The sequence below is a fragment of the Trichoderma asperellum genome, chromosome 6, assembly GCF_020647865.1.
Source record: "Trichoderma asperellum chromosome 6, complete sequence".
NCBI classification, from domain to species: Eukaryota; Fungi; Ascomycota; class Sordariomycetes; order Hypocreales; family Hypocreaceae; genus Trichoderma; species Trichoderma asperellum.
This window is the reverse complement of record NC_089420.1, coordinates 3,809,687-3,835,016: the sequence shown is the minus strand read 5'-3', so window position 1 is coordinate 3,835,016 and position 25,330 is coordinate 3,809,687. Positions and strand designations below refer to the sequence as shown.

Genomic DNA, 25,330 nt, shown 5'->3' with positions numbered 1-25,330 from the left:
GACAGCGTTTTAGACTTTTCGCTGAAGTACTCAGAAGCGGCGCCTGCATCTGTTGTCTTTACACTGAAAACAGTCTGAGTGGTTGAACGTGTGGAGGTCACGACAGATGCCTGAATATCGATCGAGTACGTCCAGTAATAGTACCAATAGTACCTACAAAATACAAGAGTATCAGTATAAAGCTCTCCAGTCATTACATCTCTCGGAATACAGGCAAATCACTCACCAAGTTACCGTCCAGTAGTAGGTTTGATAATATGTAGTAGTATACGTGTGCGTTGTTGTAGTCGTCGGAGCATAAGTAGTCTTTCCATCGTCGACGTGTGCCGTGCATTTTGCGTCGGTGCAACAAATAATGCGATTTAATAATCCAGAAAGGTAACAATTATTGCCTGCAGGACAATGAGATTCGTCTTTGCAGCATTGATCTCCTTTGGGCATGCAGTGGCTTGTGCCGCAACATGTTTGGCCTTGAGCACAAGGGCCGGTCGGGCAACACGCAGATCCTTGGGTATGGCAATATCCGTAAGAGCAGCAAAGGCTATTCGAGACGCAGCACCCCCCAGCACCTACAAGAAGCAATTAGCCCTATTAGTGATGTCTTTCAATAGACTTATGTCAACGTATTGGAGGGTGACTCACTAGGACAATATCCGTAGCCCTGGGGACAAGATTGGCGCTTGCCTAGCAATATGTCGAGAGCTTCGCGAGGCTTCAATTCAATGCCAAGTGGCACTTTGCCATCATTGTTCTTATGACTAGATTTTGATGGAATGTCTAGTCGACCAATTTCTTCTTTCACCACCGTATATACTCTGGGACGGTCTTCAAGTTTCTCGTCATAATTCACGAAGAGTTTGGCACTCGAGAGAGTGGCAGCCCAGAGAAATAGAAATGCGGTCTGCATCTTATTCAGCTTCGAAGGCGTATCGCCTGGCTTCAAAGACAGAGAATCGGGTCAAAAGTGATTCCCACAAACCAACTTACAAACTGGGTACTTCACCCTTTTTAATACCGTGCTCTCGCTTTAAACTAGCTTCTACACAAGCGGATGTTCAACGATATACCGGCATAACCCCTTGGCAGCTAGTTTTCTGAACCAGGATGCTATTGGTGCAAATTTCGACGACTGATAGAACGAAGGAATATTGTATACTTCTCGTTAATCTTCATTTGTTTGTTCTTGGTCTGCTATACCATAACAAGGTAGCTGCACTTTGTAGGGGTGGCCTGTTCTATTTTTTAGTGTATTGTCATGCCCTTCTTGGCCATGTTAGTAAATTCAGCTTCAGCTCATGGGACACTGCCAGACCAATGTATAATTCCGCATGACAGCTATTTCTACAACTTTCGGTCCTAGTGTACGCCTACACGCAAGAGTGCAGAATCATGATTTCGTAGCATATCCTATGGAATTTTATACTCGTTCTTCTGTCTCCCTGCTCATTGTATTTCACCAATATCCTAACTCGTACTTCACTCTGCATGACGAGAAGAGGTGGCTGGGTGGGTAATCCACCTGGTCCATCTCTGCGGACGACGTGCGGCTGAACGCCCGACTCTGCCAAGAGAAGCGCACCCATGTTACACTATAGGGCTTCTGGTCTAGTTTTCTTTAGGCAACATGCTCTAAATTCAAGATCGATGCTTCTTTTGCCTTGTACAGCAAAGTCACATCTCACACCCAAGCACATACGGTTAGTACAGAACGACGGACAAGAAGCGAGGCGGGCAGACAGGTTCAAGTTTTCTTCCATGCACTGAACGCTTCTGAGCACGAGCTTCACTCGGATATCTTAAAATTAGTGCGTGGAAGAAGCTTTGATAGATGCTAGAACGAGATAAGTATAAATACCCAAAATGAGACAAAAGAGAAGAAAAAAGGCCAAGCGGTGAGATCCGCTGCATGAAGTGTATTGGAAAAGCGAACTACTACTCATTGGCAGAGGCTGTAGCACTTTTTAGGCATGGAAGCGGTCTTTCGCTCTTAGGATGTCACCAGTGAAGATAGGATAGTTGAGGAGAACGATACGTACTTGTATTGAAAACCGGTTATGATGAGTTTAGTGTTCTGCAAGTCAATATAAATTAATATATATCCGCGCTCAGTGTTTCGTCAGCGCACAAACCAGATGGGCTTCAAGCTGCTGGGTGCCCGATTTTGGTATTCACTGCGGATACCAGGAGCAGAGTGGGGAAGCGTAAGGCGGATGAATTATGTAGCCGAATGAGATGCACAAAGGGTCTATATTAGGATCAAAGCTTGACCAGCCCATGATGAAAGACTTTGAAGAGCATGGGATCAAGAGTCGGGCACATGGTTGTCTGTGAGAAAATATATGACGGCCTACTGCTGAAGAAATGAAAGTCTATGGCTGCATGTTATTCTCATCGCGATGTGGCCATAGTTTTAGCCGAGAATGGGCAGATTTAGCAGCGGTCGAATTTGCAACCAGCTATTTTAGTCATTCCACCGTCAGCGCATTTAAGAGTTATACGAACTCATTTCCACTCACTCCAACAATGCAACAGGTCAAAGTAAAGGTAAACGCATATATACAATGCTCCCTGTTGTTACAATCTCGGTCACAAATGCAAGAGCGTACGGAAAGGATTGTATTAGTCCAGTGCCTAGTGAAATAACATCATAGATGTGTATTTACCAACGGGCTTGTATTTGTAGCTGAGGAATACGTTACTATCAGTTATTCGACATATAGATATACAGCGTTGAAGAGAGAGGAAGAGGACGAGAGAGAACGCCGTTACATGGTACAAACGGCTCGTCGGCTGGATTGACGATCGCTTTTGCAGGACTTTGGTGGGGTATCGGGCTATGGTAGCAATTTACAGATGTAGTATTAAGAAGATAAAGGCCTCTTCTTCTACAATTCAGTTAATCAATGTCAACAAATGATTAGTTATATGCATAATATTTTCGCTCTACTCCTGTTGTCAGCAGCCTCACTAATAGAATCATGTAATGCCACCTCCGCTCTTTGACTGAATTTTTGTTGAAGCTCGGAATACCAAAAATTTCAACGGAATGAGAGTTGAGGGTACTGTATGCCTAGTTGCGTTAGAATGACCTAAAAGCGCCACAATACTCCAGATTTCGGCCCACAGAGGCTACCGGCGGATGTCTCAGCTGGCACATCTCGGAATCAGTTTGGCGGGCCATTTCCGCGACGCTATCCGAGGCTTGGGTTCATAAAGCCATCATTGTGCTACGCAATGTTTGCTTCCATAACAACTTCAATCTCAAGTCGGATCGACTATTTCTACGCTATTTCCAACTCTGTTAATTAAAGGCCGAAGAATTTGATCTACTCATCACTATCTGTTGAGGTCTATAACAGACTGTCTTGAATACTTTGCCAGCCCCGCCGCATTGAGTCGCTCATCCAAGATGTCGGATCCAACATACACCATATACAGCTATTTCCGCTCTTCATGCTCTGCCCGCCTTCGAATGGTACTAAACCTCAAGGGCATCGAGTATGACATGCAGACTGTCAACCTCCTCAAAGGCGAGCACTTGTCTAGTGAGCACAAGGCCCGCAACCCAAACCTCACTGTGCCTTTGCTGTTGCGCACGACCAGCGACGGAAATGTCTTCAAGGTCGGCCAATCGCTTGCTGCTATCGAGTATCTCGACGAGACACTCCCCCAGAGCTATCAGCTTTTACCACCAATTTCAGATCCAGAGGGAAGGGCCGTCACGCGTACACTAGCCGGTATCGTTGCCTGCGACCTGCAGCCAGTCACAAATATGAGGATAATGAAGCGCATCAGGGGGCTCGGAGGCAGCCCCGAGCAGTGGAATAAAGAAATAATGACAGAAGTGCTTGAGGCTTATGAAATGACTGCCAAGGACACAGCGGGCCAATACTCTGTTGGTGATAACATAACTTTGGCGGACGTTTGTCTGCTGCCAGCTGTCTGGAATGCGCAGAGATATGGCGTTGATCTTGACGCCTTTCCGATAATCACGAAGATTAGTGAGAACTTGAGCAAGCATCCGGCAATCATCAAGGCGCATTGGCAAAACCAACCTGATACCCCCGAAGAGCTGCGTGCTAAATAATAGCCATTTATGGGTCTGTTTTCGCTCATCATCTCTTTATGTGGCATTGGTCACAGGGCATGATATTACTATCTGTTATGTTATTCGATACCTTCATGGAATATGACAAATACCTAACACGAAGTTTAATCGCGGAGACCGAGTTTGTAATACAAAGTGCTACATCTTCGGTCTATCCTTATGCGGTACTTTACGGCGGGATTTGGCTAATTTGTCCGCTGCTTCGGATGTTAAGATCGATCTCTAGATTAGTTTGGTACGGAGATAATGCATGCCGGCTTATTCTGCCTTATGTGGAACATTTACGCTTGGGCGTTGCTCCGCCTTTCCAGAAGTTACATTTATTACGCAATGATGCATATGCAAGATAGTTATCATTGGCGCTTTATAGTACATTGACACCTTAGTGGCCATTCTCTCGTCAATAAAATAACCTTTTTCTCAAGGACTGTCTTCAAGCGTATGTAGACACTCAAGTTGTTGAATCACACAGCAAATTTGAATGGGCCATGGATTCGTCTTGATATATATTTTACTCTATCTCAGTAACGCAAAGAAAAGGCGATTGGCTCATAACTAAGCTCACGCTATGCAGTCCAGGGTTACCATGGCGGAAGAAAAAAAAAGCAGTATGCCAAACAGTATCAATCATTAACTCAGTCTCTACACTCATGCTTGAGAAAGACTTCCAATCAAAGTATTAGGCTCTTTAATTCGAATCACTATTCCCTTTCCCGCTGTTTTACCTTGTTTTAATATTTCTAAAGCTTCATTTATAGCATCGAGGCCACCTGGTATTCGTTCGACTTCCGGAAGCAGCAGCTTGTGCATATCAAGCAACTCATATAGCCACTTACTCAGATAGCCACCAACATATTGACTCGTATGGAAAAGCTTGATCGGTACTGTATGAACCTGGATGTTGGGTGAATATGTTGTAGGGGGGGCTGCTAGAGCAACAAGGTGGCTGAGTTTGCTGCCACCTCCGCGAGTAGCCATATAGGCCGATGATAATCGATTTGTCGGTGTTTCGTATCCAGGGCGGCAATATCTGGAGCTTGTGCGTTCTGCAAGGACTTCTTGGCACCACGCAGCGGTTTGTGGCCCAACAGTGTCGACAGCAAATCTTAGTGAGCCTGGAACAAGCTGTTTGATGTCGCGCTTAGCTTGATCGAGATCGCTGCTTTCAACTAGAATGTCTGCATCTTATGTAAGTAATAGCTCCGTCAATAAATCTTCAGGCAAGCTTACCCGTTCCGAGTGATTGTAAAAGCTGCTGGTGTTTACTTAGTTCGGCAACACCCACAACTTTCAGTCCTCCCAGCTTAGCTAGCTGAATTATAATCTGGCCAGTCATGGTAGACGCTTCAAATAAAGTTAGATGTGCGTGTTTCTCATATCCTCTATGATTACTCACCTCCATAGACTAAGAGCCATTCCCCAGGCTGCGCTTGGTAGCAAGGGGCTAAAGCATCAAAGACTTCGTCGATGATATCGTCAGGTATATCTTCCGGGCGTCTCCTAGCAATCTCCAGAAGATTAAACTCTCTCTTCTTTGGGCCCTTTGTAAAAGTGACACCTAGACAGACTCCAAGAGAGAGGCCTGCTGCAACGTAGGCGACACCCATGGAAGCGACTTTAAACGGATCGACATGCTTGGGAATTCGAATTGCGTTATAGCAGCAGACAATGGTATATTCTTGAAACGTCGACTTCCTGACATCTCGATAGTCTGTAGGCACGGCAAGGACCTTGGACTAATATTAGTCATTCATCTTTCTGATGAGGCATACCATCTGAGGTGGCATACTCACCCACTCTCCTAGCTGAAGGCTACATTTTGGATCGATCTCTGCAGCTATGATTCTGCCAATGAACTCACGTCCATTCAAGCCACATGGAGACGGAAGAAGACATCCCAAGTCCCTAAGATTAAGACTGTTAATAATAAAGCGTGGTAAAATACAGCGCTCCCTTGCAGGGGGAAATACATACGCAGATTTCCAGTCGGCTGGGTTCAAGCCAATCCCATACACTTCCACCAATAAATCTCCAAATTTTAGTTTAGGGATCTTTTTATCCGTGTGGAGTCTATAAGGCTGTCGATGGTCATGGCGAAGTAGCTGCCGTTGTGAATATGGCATGGGATTTTCGTAGATTGTGATCGGAAACGACGTGATAGCGGTGGCCTCTGTAGTCGTCATTATGGCCTTGGATGATGCCATAGCCATGGTGTAGATGGGAGCCAATGTTCGAAAGCCCAAGGGTCATCGGTAAGAAGATCCGTCTCAACCTTGTGCTTGCGTGATGGGAATAACATTGTTTTTCCTAGATCCAAGGCTGACAGCGCTTTATCTGCCCATGGTAAAGCATGATCGTACTCAAGTGCTTACACGTTTTGCGCGAACTAGTGACAAGCCCAAAAAAAAAAAAAAAATAAATAAATAAATAAAAATAAAAATAAAAAAATAAAAACAAAAAAATAAATAAAGTAAATCAGGCAGTTTTCATATAGTAGAGGTAAATAAATGCCACCCCAAATATATAAAGATACGAGGGTCTTTAGACGAAATACAAAGAGAAATGAGGTATAGGAAGAATCCTGCATAAAAAGGCAGGATTGGGGCAGAATAAAGAATCCCGCATGAATCTCCGTTTTTAGAAGTGCGGAGCTCCTAATACATGTGGGCCGATTACCTAGTAAACAATAGATTGGTAAGTTAAAGTATTTGACCTCAGCTCAAAAACACCTTTCTTAATGTATGTATATACGCTGTTGACTACTTTAGCTTATATATTAGACATGTCTGAGAAGCGATTTATGGAGCCTCCCTTCTGCAACTGCCGCAAGTAGTTTTGACGGGAGTTGTCTCGCGAGTTTATACTTGTAAGCTCTTTCGTGTGTACGTCTTATTATGGTTGACCGAAATCGTCCGTTTCTCAAAATTAACTATATTCGGCCGAATTCCGTATGACCCGAGCAAACGAGCCCAGTCCGTTTAATTCGCTCGCACTCAGAACCTCATCAGGCCTCTCATGGTTCGCAAATGAAATATACCATCACAGCAGGCCGTGGTTTTTCCGTCGTCTTTGTATCTCAGTGGAACCGCATAGTATGGATACATGAGGCTTTATTTCTCTTTTCAGCGACCTTGGCACAATGGCGAAGGCCCCTGGGGGATGTCGTGATCAGATAGCGGGGCGTTGGCGAGGCCGAACCGTGTGGCGCGTGGGGGGAGAGTTATGGGGGAAATGCTAAGGTATGTATCAGCTTACCGTTGGTGGCAGAGTGGGAACTGCTAACATGCAGCATTGTGAAGCTCGAATCCTTTGCTGGCGTTTGCGATAGTACCTAATTGGAGGGAAGAGACCAAGGTTCGGCCGGTCCCTGCACTTTTTGCTGCAAAGGTCTCGGAAATTTCGTATAAGATATTTGAAGACCCAGCATGTGAGGATAGAAGTCGATACACGCGACAATGACTCCATTAAGTTGGAGTCTTCTGCAGCAGCACTTGTATCATGATTGTGTATATTGATTCGCCAACCAAGTCCTGCTGTTGAGTATGGCCCTGATGCATCTTGACAACTACGATGCTGAAATCGCAGCGATTTAATCGAAACAATCTCATCTATCGGCACGAATCTGCGCCCTAATGGAAGCTGTGATGCCTCTATCACTGTCGATGTTGTGATGGCACGCCGAGATTTGAACAATGATGAAATTCACTTCTCGAACAAAAGAAAGAGAAGGCGAAAGCGAACGTCACGGTATAGAAGAAAAGGGATATAGGGGATCTTGCGATTTGCGCGACAGGCAGTTGCGTGCCTCATTGATGGAATTGGGATAACGGGATATTTTATGCCTATATTCCTGGACGACGACTTGGACCTACGTGTTATTATGCCTTCTACTCCACCAAAGACCTATGCCATGGTTTGTTGAGATCTATTCGGACTGATTACGTGTTTGAAAAGACTCATTCGGACTAATTACGTGGCTGAAGAAGTATTTACAAGATGGACAAAGCCATTACCTTCTCTTTGATCAGTAATCTACCAATCCTCTCAAAGTACCAGCAAGGCGCGCCTTTTCAGCAGATTCATCCATTTTAGACTTCATTAATCCGTTATTACGAAGAAAATCCCTGGTCCCCAGTCTCCGTGCTATATCCTCTTAAATTATTCTTCAACATGGTATTTGATGTCTGTTCTTGCTGATTCCCAACGCATCTCTTCTGATTATAGGCGATTATTAGCGATTATTAATCGCCACTAGGCGGAAGCAAGAGAGCCTTTCTCTTGGCAACTCGGTGACTGTGAAGCCGTCTGGGCTCGGCATTGAAACCGGAGAACTAATATTTATGCTTTTCTGATCGGCGCCGGTGGGATGGAACTAGATGTCGGTAACGCGATTGCATCAAATTATAATCAGTCGAAAAACTCCGCTGCCGCCAATGGCGTGTTGATGAATTTAAGATGGGCAGCATCCGTTCAGGTTGAAAGAATGACTCTCTATCAACGCTGGACAGAGTTGAGTTGAAAGCTATCTCGTTATGGCATTTGAATCTACCATCAAGAAAATCGTCTGGTATGGCGTGAGTATAGAACCTGCGTCTGCTCCAACTAGATCGCGCAGCTTACATGTAGTCTTCAGCAAGGAGCCAGACTCGGCAGTCGAGTTTTGCTGCGCATTGCTGCACTCAAGAAATACGACATTACTTTCATCGGTCGCAAAGAACCGTCTGAGTACAAGAATGTACCAGAAGGCATTCCTATCGTACAAATAGACTTGAAGGACCATAAAAGTCTTGTCAATGCATTGACGGGGGCTGATGCCGTTGTCGTGTTCACTCAATTCAATCCAGGCGGAGATCTCGACATTGTTCAGATTGCGCTCATCAATGCAGCTATAGAGGCTGGAGTAAAGCTCTTTGTGCCTTCAGAATGGGCGCCCGATACTGCAGGTGGAAATGGGGCAACGATTGCAAGAATTGGACCAAACACTTTGCCTCCCAATCCTGCCGTCGCAACAAAGAGGGCAGTTCATAATTACCTGATGGCTAGATCTGCTGCAAACCAGATTGACTTTGTAAGCCTACATGTTGGCAACCTTCTGATAAGTAAGTGGTTTGTGCGCAAAACATTCATAATGATGCTCGGAATCGACACGCTTATTGCTTCGGTTCTAGATCTAAGTGCTTTTGCGTCTTTGGACATGAACAAACGTACTGCCTCGCTTGGCGACGATGGCCATGGACTCATCTCCGTCTCCAGTATCGACACGCTCACGAGAGGTCTCGACAGTCTTTTGACCAAATATCCAAAGCTTAAGAACGACTTCTTCTACATCTGCGACGGCGAAACTAACCTGCAGCGTATCGTGAAAACCTTTCAGGAGGCTTCAGAGACCAAGGAGCCATGGAAAATCACTTCGTTTTCAATCGCCGAGAGAAAGCGGCAAGCAGATGAGAATATGCGCAACGGAATATTCACCAATAGAGAATTCGCGGCTGTTCTTACTTTTCCATTTACTGGTGGTTTGACAGTCTGGCAGAATCCCGACAATGAAAGCCTTGGCTTGGAGCCACCTAGCGACGAAAAGGCTCAGAAGGTTGTTGATGACTTTGTACAAAATTCGATATCAAGGGGATATGTCAGTTAGGCACAATTGAGAGTGGTTATCCACGGCTAAGGATGTGTAATAACGAAGAGAGTGACAGATTCGAATATGATCTACAATTTGCGCTACGTTGACATACAGGGCCTTGTCTATGGCAATGAATAAGTCGTCGTCTTGTAGCTAGAACAACACGAGCGGTATTCTCAAATAAACCAATGGAGCTTTTGCATCATTTGCAATACTCCTAATCTCGAGCTAAAGACGTGCAATCTCTTAGTCTCGATATACCGTACTCACACCTTCATTTCACACCAAGCACGTAGTCTAAGAGCCAGCCCCATGATACGACTTGTCAGAGCCCTCTGAGTTACGTTTTTCGATTTGTTCTGTCTAGAATCTGTCTGGTTTCCCCCTATGTCTCTTGGTATGGACAGTTTTGATTTCTGCTATCCGCACTGAACCTCCTCTCTCAAAGCTCAACTACTCTACCTACCGTCTACCTTTACCCCCAGATCCATATTTGTCAAAAGTTAGAAGCAAGGGGGTAATCATTCTCTTTTTTAGGGTGAGTCTATTGTCTCAGGATACTTTCAGCTGGTGGCGGGCCTGCAGACAACAGCTACATGGCCAGCATATAATGACAAGGGTATATCAATAGAGAGGGACTAGGAATAGCAGTGGCGTACTCTAGGCTCTGCTGCGTAAATTAACGACATTATATCACATCTTCTTATTCACGCCAGACAGCGCGGCTGAAAGTCTGCCTCATTAGGTTCCAAAACTAATATAGGTAGGCTTGCAGACATCTGAAGTGACTCGTTGTACAACCAGCATGTGATGGGAAGGATGTCGCCTTCTGATGGCGCCATGGTGTCATTGAGAGGTATGCATGCATTCAATAGAAGCAACTCGGAGTAGTGATGGAGGATTGAGACTATATCTCATTCGCTTTACATAGAGAGGCATTTACCTTTGAGATCCGGCAGAAAACAGTAAAAAATTATTCGCCTCAACCTGAAGATCTTCTTTCAACCTTTAGGTGTGAGAGTCTTGCATAAGAATTGCCACTTTAAATACCGAACATCATGTCTAAAATTGTTTATGCATGCCAACAATGGATTCCGTACGGAAAGGACAGCCGTAGCTGAAGAACAGGGAGGGAGTTGGGAGCGCATTCATGCAGGCCAGTCCATGATCGTTGTAGTGGCAATCATGCACCCAGCATCCGGTGACGATAAATGGAGTAGACACATCAGAAGTACAAAAATAACTAGACATAGGCCAAGGGGAAAATACTGTAACTGGTCGACGGACAATCCTTGGAAAACAATGATATCTCCTTCCTGGGAAGGTAGTCAAAATAACACACTGCAGCCCTGGAGATATCGGGCTCCCCAACGTCAAGTTTCATGGTCCGGGACTATACGGCAGCTGTAGTAACGATGGCTGAGAGTATTCAATCACGATTTGTTGAACCATTTACTCCTCATGACGGCAGTGGCACGTTATGCCATGCGTAGCAAGTGTTCACATGCCCCTGTCAGGTCTATCTGGCCCAGACCAGGCTCAGCCCCAGTTTCTAGTCTGTCTCTGAGCAATCCCAAAACCGAAAAGCTCCGGGCTGCCTTAGTTCACAATGCCAAGGGTCGAAGGACCATCTCATCCGTCTTTCCCAGGGACACAGTTGATGCAGCGTGCCGTGCTCTGACCAGGGGAGGGCGTTACACTCATCTCACATCGAATTAGCTCGCATGAGGCGGCAGATGCCAGAAAAGTAACCTCCTTTTTCTTCTGATTGCCGGAGGTTGGCTTGCCACATGCTTTGGCTAGCAGATGGCGGTTTGGAAAGCCTTCAAGGTTTTCCCATGTTGATGGCACCAAGCCTGGAATAGACGTAGAATCAATCAAATGATCAAGATTTAACGCTCAAGGCGCAATGACTATTGATCGTTAATGACCTTTTTCATCATCCCAACAATGGCCCAGACTTTCTGTCGGTGATGAAAAGCCTTGGTAAAGACCCCCTTGCTCCAGCCCAACGACGTATGTACTCGCGTGCGTGATGCAGAGGGCGGGCATAACGAGTGTACATGGGAAGATTGCGCCATCTGCGCTATTAGAACGTATTTGGAAGTGCTGGAAGTCGCTCCAGAAAAGGCGACCATCCGAGGCTCCATAATGAGGGACCCTTTACTTTTGGAACGCCAGGGCGGTTCTAGGATCCCATGTCCGTGTATCTGGTGCCCAACGTGGACAGCCTTCCAGCCGTGTCCAGGATGTTTGATGATGATGCTGAGAAGCTGAAGCTGAAAGTAGCGTCTCAGACAGCCCAAGGCATGCAGCTAAGGAGAGACAAATGTCACGAGCCGATGTCCTGGAGGTGGCGTAGGTCATCTAGTCATTGAAAGCAGGAGTCCCGATAGGTCCAGCTGTCTGTCAGCTAGTCGCGCCAAAGATCAAAGTGATGCTGTCTCGATGGAGCCACTGGGTTTCGAAGGAGCACTGATGCGTCGGTTCCCTCCATGGGGTCCATAATAGGACGCGGAGCACGGAATAATACGCATTCCCAGCGTCTAACAGCATGTGTTCTAGTGTAGTAGCTTAAATCAAGTTAGACGGCGATGTTCCGTGCTGCTGTCCCGAGACATCTCTCGGTATGCTTATGTGATGGGCTCAAGAGCATGAAGCGTGATGAGACAACACATGTACAGTGCTACAGCTCCATAGAGAGATTGGTTGATACAATGGATCCAAGTTGACTGGAGAGTTGACGTGCGTAGCACATGATTCAGTCGGCAGTGTGGAGGTTATAACAGAAGCTAGACATCTGTGGCGATGAAAGCTTCGATGTCATCTCGAGAGCTTCGGGTCGCCGGCGAATGGGCTAAAGCGTCCCCCCAAAGAGGTGTGTCAGCCCGAGAGAGATGACATGGGAGGAGCAGGGATTCACATCGTAATGCCGTAGCCGCGGGCGTGTGGAGTCTCTGGGTCTCTAGGATTCAGTAGTTGATCATTTCTCCTCGTGAAATACGCTTCGTACGAGTACTATGTACGATGCCAAACGTCTTGTTCTTCTACAGCTATCAGCCAATGGATGGTCTGGTAGGTCATGCTGACAAGCCTATTCTCGTACGGAGCAAAGCACACAACCATCCATGCAATACAACTCTACGGCCCATCGGGAACCCTCATTCAACCTGATCCCTTGCATGGCCATAATCTCTGCTGCCGAAGCAAGAGTGTATTAGTAGCGTACACGTTATCTTTCATAAAATTGGAATCAAATCAAGGTTTTCTCCGTTGACGCAATCCATACAGAATCGCTCTCCACAAGTACCTCTGACAGCCATCTAGTATGAGGCCGCTACATGTACTTACACACAGCCATTCCCCATCCGGGGGCTTCTTTAGGCTCTCTGCTAAGACAAGCCAAGAAGAGACAAAAGAAGCAGCCAAAAAAAAAAGAGGGCCTCCGCTAGACTAACCGTTCGGTGCCACCCCTGGACCTTTTAGCTGCAAGCGAATACTTAGGCGGAAGCACGCAATCCGGTGGCTCTCTCGACAAAGGCACGCATCTTGCCAATCTCAGGGCAAAGCGAGTCTACCATATTTTTTTTTTCTTTTTAGGTCTTTTTAGGTCTCTCATCTAGGCCCTGAGGATTGGACCCCAATTATACATCATGCTCCAGTTGGCGGGTGGCTGCTGAGGAGAGGGTGGATGTGTACACGCCTCGTACAGGCCGTGTACATGGAATGTATATGCCGGCATGGGGAAGATGATGGAACGTGCGTGCAATACAGAGCAGATATGGTGCATCTGGTGCTCAATCGGTATCAATTTTGGAGTCTCACCAGTACCGGGGTGATACTTGCAAAGTACTGCAAGTCCATGCAACTGCACAGGCTGCGGCAGTATTATGTACATATCACCACACCAGGGGAGTACGCAAGAAGAGGCTGATGCTAGAGCTGGGACGGGAACACAACCAGCAAGGAATAGAGCACATGGCATGGATGGATAAGGATGCGCATCCGCACAGGCGAGGCTCGGGGCAACATCCCAATATTTGCTCCTGATGGGACCCTCTGGGGATGCGACTTGCACATAAATAAAGTTGGGCTTGCCGTCCACCGACCCGCATCTGGCATCTCGCATCTCCTCGTCTCCTTTCCTTTCCTTTCCTTTCATCTTCACTGCAGCTCTGGAAGAAGACGTCGATCATCGCCCATCTGCTCCATCCGGTGCGTCACGGACGCGTATTATCCTGCAATATCCCCGTCTCCATCTGGGCGATATACACCGGGACCCAGTCGTTGTATGGTGACGACTTGTGTGTGTAAACACGAGAGTTTATACTTCATCCACTTCTCTGCTTTTCCCTTTTTTTAAACTCAATATTCCTTTTTCCATTCTCTCACCGTAACCATGGCTTCCTTTGCGACTGCAACAAAAGAGCGCCTCGCCAAGGCCGTTGGCTTCGACACGGAAGATCGTGACAGCGATGTCCCATCAATATCCAACGCCGACCCGTTCCTCGAGCGGGAGCCCACCGTGGCCGAGTTTCTCGAGGAGATTCGGCCTTCATTGCATGATATCGGAATGTACTTTTACAACCTGTTTCCCTTTATCCACTGGATCGGCAAGTACAACTTGACATGGTTCATTGGTGACTTGATTGCTGGTGAGTTGCAACGCAGCCGCAACAGAAAATTAACCCGTGATATATACGAGCTGTGTGTGTCTAATTTCTGCCATGCAGGTATGACTGTTGGTGCTGTTGTTGTGCCCCAGAGCATGGCGTATGCGCAACTAGCTCAACTGCCCGTCGAATATGGCTTATACTCTTCTTTCATGGGCGTCTTGATCTACTGGTTCTTTGCCACTTCCAAGGACATCACCATCGGCGTAAGTGTTATAACTCCTTGTTCAACAACAGAAATCAGGACTAACCACCGACTTCACAGCCTGTTGCCGTCATGTCCCAAGTCACCGGCGATGTCGTTCTCAAAGCCGCAACCAGACTCCCCGATGTCCCTGGCCACGTTATTGCTTCCGCCTTGGCCGTAATCGCAGGCGCCATCATCTGCTTCATCGGTCTTGCACGTCTAGGCTGGCTCGTCGAGTTCATCCCCCTGCCGTCCATCTGCTCGTTCATGACGGGCTCTGCCATCAACATCATCTCTGGCCAGGTCCCTAAGCTTATGGGCATCAAGGGCGTGAACACGCGAGTCGCGCCGTATTTGGTGATCATCAACACGCTCAAGGGATTGCCGACAACGACCATTGATGCCGCCCTGGGACTGACTGCGCTCCTGATGCTGTATCTCATCAGAGGCTTTTGCACGTACATGGCCAAGAAGCAGCCTCACAAGGCCAAGATGTACTTTTTCATCTCGACCCTTCGAACAGCCTTTGTGATCCTTTTGTATACGGGTATCAGCGCGGGCATGGTGCTGCACCACAAGGCGAAACCCCCAATCAGCGTCCTTGGCAAGGTGCCTCGAGGTATGTAGAGAATCTATCGAAGTCTCTTTCTTTTTCTCAGATGATTCATTTTCTCTAACAAGAAAACTACTACAGGCTTCCAGCACACAGGCGCTCCCGAAATCAACACGACCATTATCAAGGCCTTTGCGCCTGAGCTTCCCGCAGCCGTCATCGTCATGCTGATTGAGCACATTTCCATCTCCAAGTCGTTTGGCCGAGTCAACAACTACATCATCGACCCGTCCCAGGAACTTGTTGCCATTGGCGTCACCAACCTGCTGGGTCCCTTTTTGGGCGCGTATCCCGCGACTGGATCCTTCTCTCGTACTGCTATCAAGGCCAAGGCTGGCGTCCGCACGCCTTTTGCTGGTGTCATCACCGCCATCGTCGTGCTTCTGGCTCTCTATGCGCTGACGGCCCTCTTCTTCTACATTCCCAACGCCGCACTTGCTGCCGTTATAATCCACGCTGTGGGCGACGTCATCACTCCGCTCAGAGTTGTCTTCCAGTTCTGGCGCGTGTCACCTATCGAGGTTATCATCTTCTTGGCCGGTGTCTTGGTGACTGTGTTTGCTACAATTGAAGATGGCATCTACACGACCATTTGCATGTCCTTTGCGGTGGTCATCTTCCGCCTCTTCCTCAGCCGTGGCCGCTTCCTGGGAGTTGCCCGCGTGCGCACTGTTAAGGCGACGGAGGCGGTAAACAAGGGCGGCGACCAAGAAGCTCTTGTTGATTCCTCAGAGTACTCGCAGCGAGCTGGCTTCCTGCCTCTGGGCCACGAGGACGGCTCCAACCCGAGAGTTGTTGTGTCGAGCCCGTATCCCGGCATCTTCATCTACCGCTTTGCTGAGGGCTTCAACTATCCCAATGCCACCCGGTACCTCAACCACCTGACGGAGACTATCTTTAAGGAGACTCGGCGGACAGACGTCAAGACAATTGCCAAGCTTGGGGTAAGTTTTTTTTCTTTTCCATTTTTTTTTTACCCCTTTTTCATTATCGTAATTATTATTGTTATTGTTATTTTCCATGCCAAAAGCAGACGAGGAAACAGAAACTAACAAGTTTGCAGGACCGGCCATGGAATGACCCAACTCCTAGACACCAAAAGGAAAATGAGCACGATACCCGGCCAACACTCAAGGCCGTCATCCTCGACTTCTCCACCGTCAACATCGTCGACGTGACGGCGGCCCAGGCCTTGATCGACGTCCGCAACCAGCTCGACCGCTACGCAGCCCCCCAGACCGTCGACTGGCACTTTGCCCACATCGAGAACCGCTGGACGAAGCGAGCCCTCTGCGCCGCCGGCTTCGGCTACCGAACCCCCGCCACAACGCGGACGACGGCGAGGGCGCGGGCCACTGGAAGACCATCTTCAGCATTGCCGATCTGGGCGGCTCGGACAGCGCGGCGGCGGCGGCAGCGGCGGAGGAGAAGGGCGGCCGGGCGCTGCAGTACGACGTGGAGCGAACAAACTCGGATGACATATCAAAGGCGTCTGATAAAGACGTGCCGTCGCACCCCAGCAGCCGTCGCCTGGTGGCCATCAAGGGCCTCAACAGGCCGTACTTTCACTTTGACCTGCAAGAAGCGGTTGAGTCTGCAATTGCGAATGCGGAGAGACACAATGAGAGCCGCCGTGAAACTGATGACACTGATGAATAAGCATTTGCTGTTGTTTTTTGTTTGATTTTTTTTTTTCTTTCTTTTTCTTGCTATCTAGTTTTGGGAAGAGGAGCGTGTCATATGTTTTAATAAGCTTGTAGCTATGTACAACTTGTTGCTGCTAGAAGCAGCAGCAATAGTACTTAGTCATCTTCTTTACCTTGTCATATCGGTTTTCAAAACACTTTACCACGTTAGATACCACTGCTCGCTGGAGATGTAGTTGAAGAATCCCACGGCAGACATAACAAACAATACAACACACTGTTGCTGGAAATTGACAGCACATGCTTATTTCCACGGCCATACTAGTCATAAGACTCAAACTCTGACTCTTGCTGCCGCAACAATAAATACTGTGCACATCCATCCCAATCACTATATGTGGCTCTTGGCCGGAACCTCTGGCGGTGACGTGGCAATAGTTCCCGGGTAAGCCATTTGCACTGGGTCATTGGTCAAATTGAGGTGAGAAAAAAACTGCCGTGCCCATGGGGAAGAGGCGGCGGTGGCTGAGCAGAAACTGGTATTTCAAACGGGAAGTCGTAGTTAGTACGGGGTACAGTAAACTCGACTCAAGTCATGCATTCACGTGCTGCGTGTGATTGGAGCAGCGACTCAGTGCTGGGGCTTTTGTTTCCATAGACATGAGGAAAAGGGCATTTAATTGCGCAGGGCGACGTATGCATGTACGTGTACCTGTTTCCAAACCTACCCGTAACTCAATGGATATGTAGTACTGAAGACGACGAAAAAGCACTCATGCCGGAGAGAGACAAGGAGAGATGAGGTTGTGGGCGTTCCGATATCCGAGGAGATAAGAGGAGATTTTCGGTGCATAGGCCCCGTATTTGAGCATCACGGCGGCTATTCCGTCATTGCGCCTATAGCGTTGCCACGGAACTGATTGGGTATCCAGTTGTCCAGCTTCACATAGTGTGCCAGAGCCCCCGGTTATTAAACTGGAGTCTTGTCTTTTCGTTTGTCTGTCTGTTTCTCAGTGTGTATGTGTGTATGTATGTATATATGTATGTTGTCCAATGTACTTAGCATTTTCTAGAATGCGATTCGCGGCGAGTTGCGTGTACGGGTTGCGTGTGTGTGTGTGATTGATTGATTGATGCATATGGCACATGGACTAGGAGGTAGCCATTGGGGCAAATACGGCACATGCCGTCATTGTAAGATGGCATTAGGACTAGCATTACGAGGTAGTAATACTGCTAAACCATCAATTGGCTGCTGCTAGCAGAACTAGACGCTCCGTACAGAGTCGATTAGATGCGGCATGTAGACCTACTTGGCCCCCCCAACTTGCCTCCCCTGATGATGCCGACTTCAACAAGAGTCTTTAAGGCTTTATCAATGAAATAGAAGAACAAAAGAATACAAAAAGAAACAAAACATTAAAAACGCCATCCGACGTCAACGGCAATAATTCTTAATTTCAACAATCAATTAAAAATCCAGTGCTCATTTCTTTGTTTCCCTGCCTAGCGCAGCCTGCTTGGCCTGGAGCGGAAAAAAAGAAGCGCTACTTGCAGGCACTGCCGGCTGTGATAGGACACAAGTTCCTGGCAGCGCTGCAGCCCGGCTCCAATTCGCTGTGGCCGTCTGACAAAGCAGCGCCCGTCACTCGACACGGGGCACGGCTGGGCGCCAAGTGACGTAATGGCAAATTCTGCTGCTGCCGCTGCGGTTCTAGCGACGTCGTCCAGCGCGCTACCCGGCCGTAGCGCAGCGCCATGGCGGTGCTCTTTTGCTCTTAAACTTTGGCTGTGCCGGTGGCCAAACCGAAGGATCCGTCGATTCCGCCAGACGTCGCCCCAAGACTGAAGGCGCCTGAGAAGCGAGCAAGGGCGCGCAAAAGCAGGCAAAAGCGAGCAGAAGCGAGCAGAAGCGCAAAAGGAGCAGCGCGGCGAGACACGGCAAGGCTCGCTTGCGAATGGAGCACACCGCGTCACTGGCCTGACTTATTCGCCGCAGCTCGATGCGCTTGATTTGAACGTGTTTCTCCTGCTCTGCCCTGCTTTTCTCCCCATCCATTGACTGACTGCTGATCAACACGCCGTTTGCGTGCCGAGTCGTTCTTTTGCGTGCTCGCCCGTTTTCCCTCTTTTGCTTTTCAACGCTCGCATTCCTTCTCCTAGACTCGCCCGCCTGCTTCCCCAGTGCCAAGAGAAAATAGAACGAACGAGTGGGAAAAAAACTGGTTGTCCGGGGCCTGACTAAGCGATTCCGGGGCATCTGAGAGGCCCGTCCGTCTCGCCATCAAACCTCTGATATCCACACACGCTCAGACCGCGCAGCAGTCCCTCCAGCAGTCCCTCCAGCAGTCCCTCCAGCATGGATTCCAGCCGCCGCTCTCGAGGCTCGCGAAGCCTGCGGTCGTCGCGATGGCGCTCCATCTCGTCTGCGTCTGCGTCGCCGTCGCCGTCGCCCAGGTCGCCGTCGCCCATCCGCACCGACGACGAGGTCGATCCGCACACAGTCGTTCCCCCGTCACAGCCGCCGCCGCGCAGTGAGAGCCGGTCCAGCCTGCAGCCGCCGCCGCCTCGATATGGCGCTCCCAACTCCAGCCGCCGCGTGCCATCCGTGTCGTCGCGGCGGTCGTACAACCCTGCGACGCCAGACGCAACCGAGGAGTCAGAGACCGAGTACTTCCCGCCGCTGGGCATCACCTCCAGCGCTGTTTCCAGGACGTCGAGCCTCCGCGGCCGCGCGCCGTCAAACGCAGGCTCTGTTGCCGCCTCCAATGCCGGTGGCCGACCGGTCCATGAGCGGATAAGGCAGCCCAGCGTCCGCATTCGACGCAGCTCCAGCGGCTCTGCGACGCGAGGGACGTCCGTCATTGACTATGCTTCTGAGAGCAGCGACACAGACACGGGCCGGCGAAACCTGCCTCGGCCGCGAAGCATATCGCAGCCCATGCCTGCCGCGCAAATCTACCCGGACGCCAACGTTGCCAGGCTCTCGCGCCGGGTGCCGCAGATTGCGCTGCCGCGTCTCACCGAGGAGGGATCGCGGCCGACCCTCTCGGAGCTGGGCATCCCTCCATCACCGCTTTCGCCCTCGAGGTCGCTGCCCGAGGAGCCGCTGGAGGAAGACGACCCTCGCCAGCCCGACGGCGGCGCTCCGGCAAGGAGGCTGACCAGGAAGCGAAAGCTTAGCAAGATGTTCTGGCCTGGCGGTTCGCTCAATCGCGGACCAATGTCCCCCCCGCCCCGCGGTGTAAGCGCAGAGAGAGACGCATCCGCAGGTCCTGCACCCCAGGGCCATGGCTTTGGCCTCAACCTTGGCCATGGCCACGCTCAAAACCAACCCGCGCCCGATGAGTACGGCGAAGAGCTGGTGGACTGGCTGGATATCATTGGTGAGCCCCCAATTGGGTCTAAAACTAGCAATTGACCGGCAGATGCTGACAGTTTTCCGTGTGCCACTAGATCCCGAGGTCCAGACCCTTTCGACCTTGACCAACGTGCAAAACTCCCTGTTCGTGCCCGATCTTGGCCCTTGGATAAACCGCCGTCCCACCTACGTCTTGTCCCAGCGTGACGTTGGGCCGACTGCCCGGCTCGGCCGACCCGCAGAGCGCGAGGAGGAACAGCTGCCAGAGCCGCAGGAGGAGCTCCCCAGGTTCGAGACCGGCGTGGAGACGCCCAGGAGCGAGGGCGTGCCGGCGACGCTCCGGCGGTCCGACACAATCACCTCCAGGCTCACCGACTCGCACTACGCCGCGCTGCCGCATGGCATCAGTCTCGAGGGCTGGACCGAGGAGGAGAAGATGGAGCTGGACGACCGCGTGCGCCACATGCTGCACTCCAAGCGGTCTCGCTTCAAGCGCACCATGAAGGGCTTTGGCCAGTATGTGCGACGGCCGCTGGGCTTCTTCGTCACGCTCTACGCCGTCCTCATCACCCTCTTCGGCCTGGCCTGGGTGCTGTTTCTCATCGGCTGGATCTATGTTGGAGACAAGCAGGTGTACACGATTCACATCATCGACAGCGTGCTGGTGGCCCTGTTCGCCATCATGGGCGATGGCCTGGCCCCCTTCCGAGCCATTGACACATACCACATGGCCTTTGTCATCCATTACTCGCGCAAGATTGAAAAGGCCAAGAAGAAGAAGCTCAAGGAGAAGGAGAATGGCATCATACAGGGAGTGGCCGAAGGCAGCGTAGAGCTCACACACTACGCCTCTGGCGACCCTCTTGCAGCTTACCCCGAGCCGCCCAGTCTCGAGCCCCAGAGCGCCAGCGGATCGGTCGAGCGAATCGCCACTAGCACCAGCAACCTTGCCACCGCGCCCACACCCGACCCCGAGCAGGCCATTGTGGATCAGAACGGAGACGTCGAGGCCGCTAAGCTCGACATCGAGTACGACGAGGACTCTCCGCTTACGTTTAAGCAATGGAAGCGCATGCGGCACCACCAGAAGAAGCTGGCCAAGTCTCACAGTTTCTACAAGCCCGACGAGACCTTTACGCATTTTGCCTTCCCCTTGCCCTACCTGATTGCCATTGTGATACTGCTGGACTGCCACTCGTGCTTGCAAATCTCCCTGGGTGCCACGACCTGGGGCATTGACTACCACCACCGACCTTTTGCCATTACCACCGTCATCCTCTGCGTCAGTATCGCGTGCAACATCTCCGCCGGCCTGACCATCATGATTGGTGATCGGAAAACGAGAAAGAAGGACGTGTGGAAGCTGCTCACTCGACAGGAGCTGACAGGCGATGCCATCAAACATCTCGAAACGAAGCGTGCCAAGGAGCAAAGCCGTAGCAACGACAGCGGTCACAATAGCGTGCAGGAAGAGATCCAGACGGATATGAACATTAAAGAGGACCGGTAGTAGCCGGCCGCGCGCCCATGCATATCCGATCCCTGCACGGATACGACGACGCTCATCATTGAGAACGGGGCTTATATGATATACCATGACTTCTTTTCTTCCTCTATTCCCTTTCCTCTCCTCTTTTCTTTTCTTTTCTTTTCTTTCCTTTCTGCGTCGATAAATCAATCGTTCAATCAATCAGAGATATACACGTGGCGTTGATTAGGCGTACAAATCAAAGTCATTCTTCCGGGGCATATTTAGGGGTTATTTTTTTTTTAATCTTTATTCCTATGGTTTGTTGTTCCGTTGCTTGCGTTTATGCGGTGCCAGGATGCATACGCATGTCATGGCGGTCCATATTTTTTTTTTTTTCTTCTTTTTCTTACCTCGGGATTTTGGCCGTCAGCCATCATGCGGCCGACGCCGGAGACGGATGGGGAGTGGTTGATTGTACAGGATGCAGGAGTTCTTGGCGCAGTGTCTGCTCAAAAAGCTTCGGATGATACAGAGCATGTCCCGAACTTCTAGACCTCGATCTGGCTACATTTAGTCTAGTCTCAAGGGTGTTTGTTTAATTAATGAGAAACGCTTTGCAACGATCTGGCGTCGCCGAGAGCCTCTACCGTGGCACCGATACGACCTTGTATCGGCCTTGACCCCCCCCTAAAAGTGATGCATCCCTTTTTCTTGCTGCCCACGCTGTCACATTAACCTAGGTAGGTTTCTTGCCTCCAATCTCCGTCTCGTATCCGACGATGGCTTGCAGCACTTTTGCGCCCTACCCGCGCCGAGAAGACAGTTTGTCCAGAGACGAGAAGCCGTGAGGCAGAGAGAAGAGGGCTAGAACTGCTTAGGCCAACGGATATTACGGATCGTGCAGTGGAGAGTCGCCTTGGCGATCTTTTTACTTCCTCGCACTCGCTTCTCAGTCTAGGCCGCGTCCACCCAGTTTCACTTTTATCTGCTTCCCGCAATTAGTGGTTTGCTATTCTCGCGAGGTAACCGTAACACTGGTCTGACAGCTGTCACTTATCATCTTTTTTTTTTTTTTCCCTTCCCGTCTCACTTTACTTTTGTTTGTTTCTTTCTTTCTTTCTTTCTTTCCCAATTTGTTGTCCTGTCGTTGGCCTCTTTTGTCCCTCCTTATCTAAACCTGATCTCCTGGTTCATGATGCGTTTGTCAGCCAAGTCGGCGATACAGTATCAGAGCGGGGGGCCTGAAAGATTTAGAGATCACGGGCCTGGCTCGGGATGACGATCGATCGAAATGTCTCGCTTTTTCACATCTTTATTTTTTAAGATTTGAAATGAGAAAAAGGGCTGCGCTAATGCCGACGTGTGGATTAGGCGTCCATCTCATCCTGCCCAGTGGTACGGTGCCTGACATGAGACCTTCCGGAGGGAGCTTGGACGCCTTCAGCCTGATACTCTCTGTTTTTTCCTTCTCCTTTCTTTTCCAAGATAAAGCCGTCTGCTTGACACTGTTGCTTAGACGCAAGCGGAAGCCCACGCCAAACATCAAGACAGTTCCAGAATAGACGCAACGAACAAGGAGAAACAATGGTCGCAGACCTTCCTCTCTCCACCATCCCCCCATCAAAGCCTCATACTCATACCATCATATTCCTGCACGAGAACAAAAACTTTGCCCGAAGCGCTGTCGATCGGATGCACGAGGCCACCGATCGTGACTGGCAGTCCATTATCCAAAACTACGCATCGACGAGGTGGGTGTTTCCTCAAGCACCCACCGGCGAACCTCTGATACCGTCATTGCAGTCCATCTCCACGGGCATCCAGTATGCTATGCACAGGGGCGAGCCGAATTGGTGGAATCAGGGCGCAGAAGACCCCGACGCTGCCAGAAGGGAGGCTGCTATCCTGCTTGACCTGCGAGAGAGGATCAAAGAGCTGGAAAAAGTGATTAGAAACGAGGTGAGCATGCTGGGAGGCCGCTGGGACAGGGTCATACTGGCCGGCATAGGCCACGGCGCTGGCATGGCCATGGCGACAATAATCAGCCTGGGCATTCCTAGCGAGGATGGCACCGTATCAAATGCAGGTGGCGGGAAGCCCCAGCCGTTGGGCGCTTTCGTTGGGATATCGTGTGAGATGCCACTGCAAGAGACGCCCTCTGCCGCACGCCGGATCTTCTTCCCGGACAGCGTCCTGCCAGAAAACAATGACGTCTGGAAGAAGACACCGGTGCTGCTGCAGTACTTTTTGAACGGTGGACAGCAATACCTGGACAAGGGCAAGGCGCTTCGAGATATGCTCGTGGCTAATGGCGTCGAGGACGTTTGCTGGAAGGAGTACGAGGACGGGGGGATGTTTATGAACTCGCCGCGAGGCGTGGAGGACGTGAAGGATTTTTTTCGGGACAAGATGGGGTTGAGGCCCAACTACTGATTTGGACTGGGATGGATGGGATGGTTTTATACGGCGTGTGTTTTGGTTAAAAATACGAGGGGGGGACTTGTGATACTGGTATATGCGCATTACGGTGGACAAAGCCTGAGATTTTTCGGATTTTTTTGTTTTTGTTTTGTTATTATGAGCATCACTTAATATTTATTCATGTTAATTAGGCGATTAGAAAGAAATTCGCTACACGAGCTGATCGATGGACGAGCAGGAGAGGAACCAATCTGAGAAAAGCCCTGACCAATATGCGTGTGTGCCATTTTCCAAAAAAAAAAAAAAAAACATACCCTTGATTCGTCCCTCAGTGTTCTTCTTCTCAGGGCTGCTGTCTGCTGTTTTACTAAAAGTCCTGTGACACCATTTTACAGAGTATGAGTACAGCTCTTGGTATCCTGGTTGTTGGGACTGACAGGGGAGTGAGGAATGTAAGTAGCAGTAGGTAGTGGGTAGTAAGCTGGGACACGATCCTTGCTGGTATACATGGCTGTATAACGTCAGAATCTCGACTAGCATGACTACGCACAAGGCTGACATACATAGAATGTAAGCTGATGAAGATGCTTTTTAAGGAACAACATCAGAGTTTTTATACTTTGACATATTTGATCTACGGAGAACCACGTTTAATTATCTTCAGTAAAGCCCAACCCCTTGCTTAAGAAGAGTAACACGCAGCATAGTGGGCGGCCAAAGCATGATTATCATGCGTACTTGTACAAATCGCTACTTCACACAAGCGCGCACACCACCTTAGACATTGTCTCAGATACTCTCGACTAATACAGGCCCGACTGACAGCTTGACTTACTGAAGTTGACTCAGCTCCAAGCTCCAGCACCAAGATTTCGGCATAAATTCAAGACTTGTTTGTGATGGTAGTATAGGAAGTAGTAGTGCTTTTTGCCAAGGGAGAGAGGGCCACCGCCCTTTATATAGTCTGTACAGCACGACTTAAAGACATGTACAGGTAATAATATTCTGGTGTTTGCTCTAGTGCTTGCATGGCCGTTCCCACTGTTAGCCATAATTCAATCACATGCAGCTTTTTATCGGACTTTTAGCTTCCAGGGGCCACAGCTTTAGGAAGTGAGCTAGCTTGATGGTGAATTTCTAAATGCCATTGGCGCATGGAGGCGGTTCATCCTATTATGGACTTGAGTCTTCTCTAAGCTTGCTTTTGCATCTCTCCATTCTCGT

General features: G+C 49.5%; 9 protein-coding genes across 9 annotated transcripts; 5 read left to right on the top strand and 4 right to left on the bottom strand.

Moving 5' to 3' along the window:
• Positions 1 to 362: 362 nt before the first annotated feature.
• Positions 363 to 907, bottom strand: TrAFT101_010698 (uncharacterized protein; the record flags this gene model as incomplete). The annotated part of the gene is made up of 2 exons (XM_066129043.1): positions 363 to 541; positions 643 to 907. 2 exons carry the CDS (start codon positions 905 to 907, stop codon positions 363 to 365), a joined length of 444 nt encoding a protein of 147 aa, XP_065985173.1.
• A 2,325-nt stretch (positions 908 to 3,232) lies between these two features.
• On the top strand, positions 3,233 to 4,596 carry TrAFT101_010697 (uncharacterized protein). The gene has a single exon (XM_024907111.2). The coding sequence runs from the start codon at positions 3,410 to 3,412 to the stop codon at positions 4,085 to 4,087; it is 678 nt and encodes a 225-aa protein (XP_024755521.2). The 5' UTR covers positions 3,233 to 3,409; the 3' UTR covers positions 4,088 to 4,596.
• Positions 4,597 to 4,682: 86 nt separating this feature from the next.
• TrAFT101_010696 (uncharacterized protein) lies at positions 4,683 to 5,531 on the bottom strand. The gene is made up of 2 exons (XM_066129042.1): positions 5,505 to 5,531; positions 4,683 to 5,452 (listed from the first exon to the last, which is right to left on the bottom strand). The coding sequence occupies exon 2, from the start codon at positions 5,084 to 5,086 to the stop codon at positions 4,757 to 4,759; it is 330 nt and encodes a 109-aa protein (XP_065985172.1). The 5' UTR covers positions 5,087 to 5,452; positions 5,505 to 5,531; the 3' UTR covers positions 4,683 to 4,756.
• TrAFT101_010695 (uncharacterized protein) lies at positions 5,325 to 6,318 on the bottom strand (the record flags this gene model as incomplete). Its single annotated transcript, XM_024910349.2, has 4 exons — positions 5,325 to 5,452; positions 5,505 to 5,838; positions 5,902 to 6,013; positions 6,083 to 6,318. 4 exons carry the CDS (start codon positions 6,316 to 6,318, stop codon positions 5,325 to 5,327), a joined length of 810 nt encoding a protein of 269 aa, XP_024755520.2.
• Positions 6,319 to 7,651: 1,333 nt separating this feature from the next.
• Positions 7,652 to 9,920, top strand: TrAFT101_010694 (uncharacterized protein). Its single transcript, XM_066129041.1, has 3 exons — positions 7,652 to 8,682; positions 8,742 to 9,207; positions 9,277 to 9,920. Exons 1-3 carry the CDS (start codon positions 8,641 to 8,643, stop codon positions 9,747 to 9,749), a joined length of 981 nt encoding a protein of 326 aa, XP_065985171.1. The 5' UTR covers positions 7,652 to 8,640; the 3' UTR covers positions 9,750 to 9,920.
• Positions 9,921 to 13,371: 3,451 nt separating this feature from the next.
• On the top strand, positions 13,372 to 17,168 carry TrAFT101_010693 (uncharacterized protein). Its single transcript, XM_024901365.2, has 5 exons — positions 13,372 to 14,389; positions 14,468 to 14,613; positions 14,673 to 15,213; positions 15,289 to 16,151; positions 16,271 to 17,168. Exons 1-5 carry the CDS (start codon positions 14,134 to 14,136, stop codon positions 16,889 to 16,891), a joined length of 2,427 nt encoding a protein of 808 aa, XP_024755518.2. The 5' UTR covers positions 13,372 to 14,133; the 3' UTR covers positions 16,892 to 17,168.
• On the bottom strand, positions 16,939 to 17,827 carry TrAFT101_010692 (uncharacterized protein). Its single transcript, XM_066129040.1, has 2 exons — positions 17,582 to 17,827; positions 16,939 to 17,389 (listed from the first exon to the last, which is right to left on the bottom strand). The coding sequence occupies exons 1-2, from the start codon at positions 17,704 to 17,706 to the stop codon at positions 17,245 to 17,247; spliced, it is 270 nt and encodes an 89-aa protein (XP_065985170.1). The 5' UTR covers positions 17,707 to 17,827; the 3' UTR covers positions 16,939 to 17,244.
• A 782-nt stretch (positions 17,828 to 18,609) lies between these two features.
• On the top strand, positions 18,610 to 21,841 carry TrAFT101_010691 (uncharacterized protein). Its single transcript, XM_024904237.2, has 2 exons — positions 18,610 to 20,239; positions 20,310 to 21,841. Exons 1-2 carry the CDS (start codon positions 19,213 to 19,215, stop codon positions 21,722 to 21,724), a joined length of 2,442 nt encoding a protein of 813 aa, XP_024755517.2. The 5' UTR covers positions 18,610 to 19,212; the 3' UTR covers positions 21,725 to 21,841.
• Positions 21,842 to 22,793: 952 nt separating this feature from the next.
• On the top strand, positions 22,794 to 24,398 carry TrAFT101_010690 (uncharacterized protein). Its single transcript, XM_024901346.2, has one exon. It carries the CDS (start codon positions 23,270 to 23,272, stop codon positions 24,116 to 24,118), a length of 849 nt encoding a protein of 282 aa, XP_024755516.2. The 5' UTR covers positions 22,794 to 23,269; the 3' UTR covers positions 24,119 to 24,398.
• The last annotated feature ends 932 nt before the right edge of the window (positions 24,399 to 25,330 follow it).

Coding starts and splice junctions, on each gene's coding strand:
- TrAFT101_010697 (XM_024907111.2), top strand. CDS start 3,410: ATGTCGGATCCAACATACACCATATACAGCTATTTCCGCTCTTCATGC.
- TrAFT101_010690 (XM_024901346.2), top strand. CDS start 23,270: ATGGTCGCAGACCTTCCTCTCTCCACCATCCCCCCATCAAAGCCTCAT.
- TrAFT101_010696 (XM_066129042.1), bottom strand. CDS start 5,086: ATGGCTACTCGCGGAGGTGGCAGCAAACTCAGCCACCTTGTTGCTCTA.
- TrAFT101_010691 (XM_024904237.2), top strand. CDS start 19,213: ATGGATTCCAGCCGCCGCTCTCGAGGCTCGCGAAGCCTGCGGTCGTCG. Junction 20,240..20,309: donor GGACTGGCTGGATATCATTG/GTGAGCCCCCAA, acceptor GTGTGCCACTAG/ATCCCGAGGTCCAGACCCTT.
- TrAFT101_010694 (XM_066129041.1), top strand. CDS start 8,641: ATGGCATTTGAATCTACCATCAAGAAAATCGTCTGGTATGGC. Junction 8,683..8,741: donor AGAAAATCGTCTGGTATGGC/GTGAGTATAGAA, acceptor TGTAGTCTTCAG/CAAGGAGCCAGACTCGGCAG. Junction 9,208..9,276: donor TGTTGGCAACCTTCTGATAA/GTAAGTGGTTTG, acceptor CTTCGGTTCTAG/ATCTAAGTGCTTTTGCGTCT.
- TrAFT101_010693 (XM_024901365.2), top strand. CDS start 14,134: ATGGCTTCCTTTGCGACTGCAACAAAAGAGCGCCTCGCCAAGGCCGTT. Junction 15,214..15,288: donor CCTTGGCAAGGTGCCTCGAG/GTATGTAGAGAA, acceptor AAACTACTACAG/GCTTCCAGCACACAGGCGCT. Junction 16,152..16,270: donor AGACAATTGCCAAGCTTGGG/GTAAGTTTTTTT, acceptor ACAAGTTTGCAG/GACCGGCCATGGAATGACCC.
- TrAFT101_010692 (XM_066129040.1), bottom strand. CDS start 17,706: ATGCACCGAAAATCTCCTCTTATCTCCTCGGATATCGGAACGCCCACA. Junction 17,390..17,581: donor ACATATCCATTGAGTTACGG/GTAGGTTTGGAA, acceptor TTGAAATACCAG/TTTCTGCTCAGCCACCGCCG.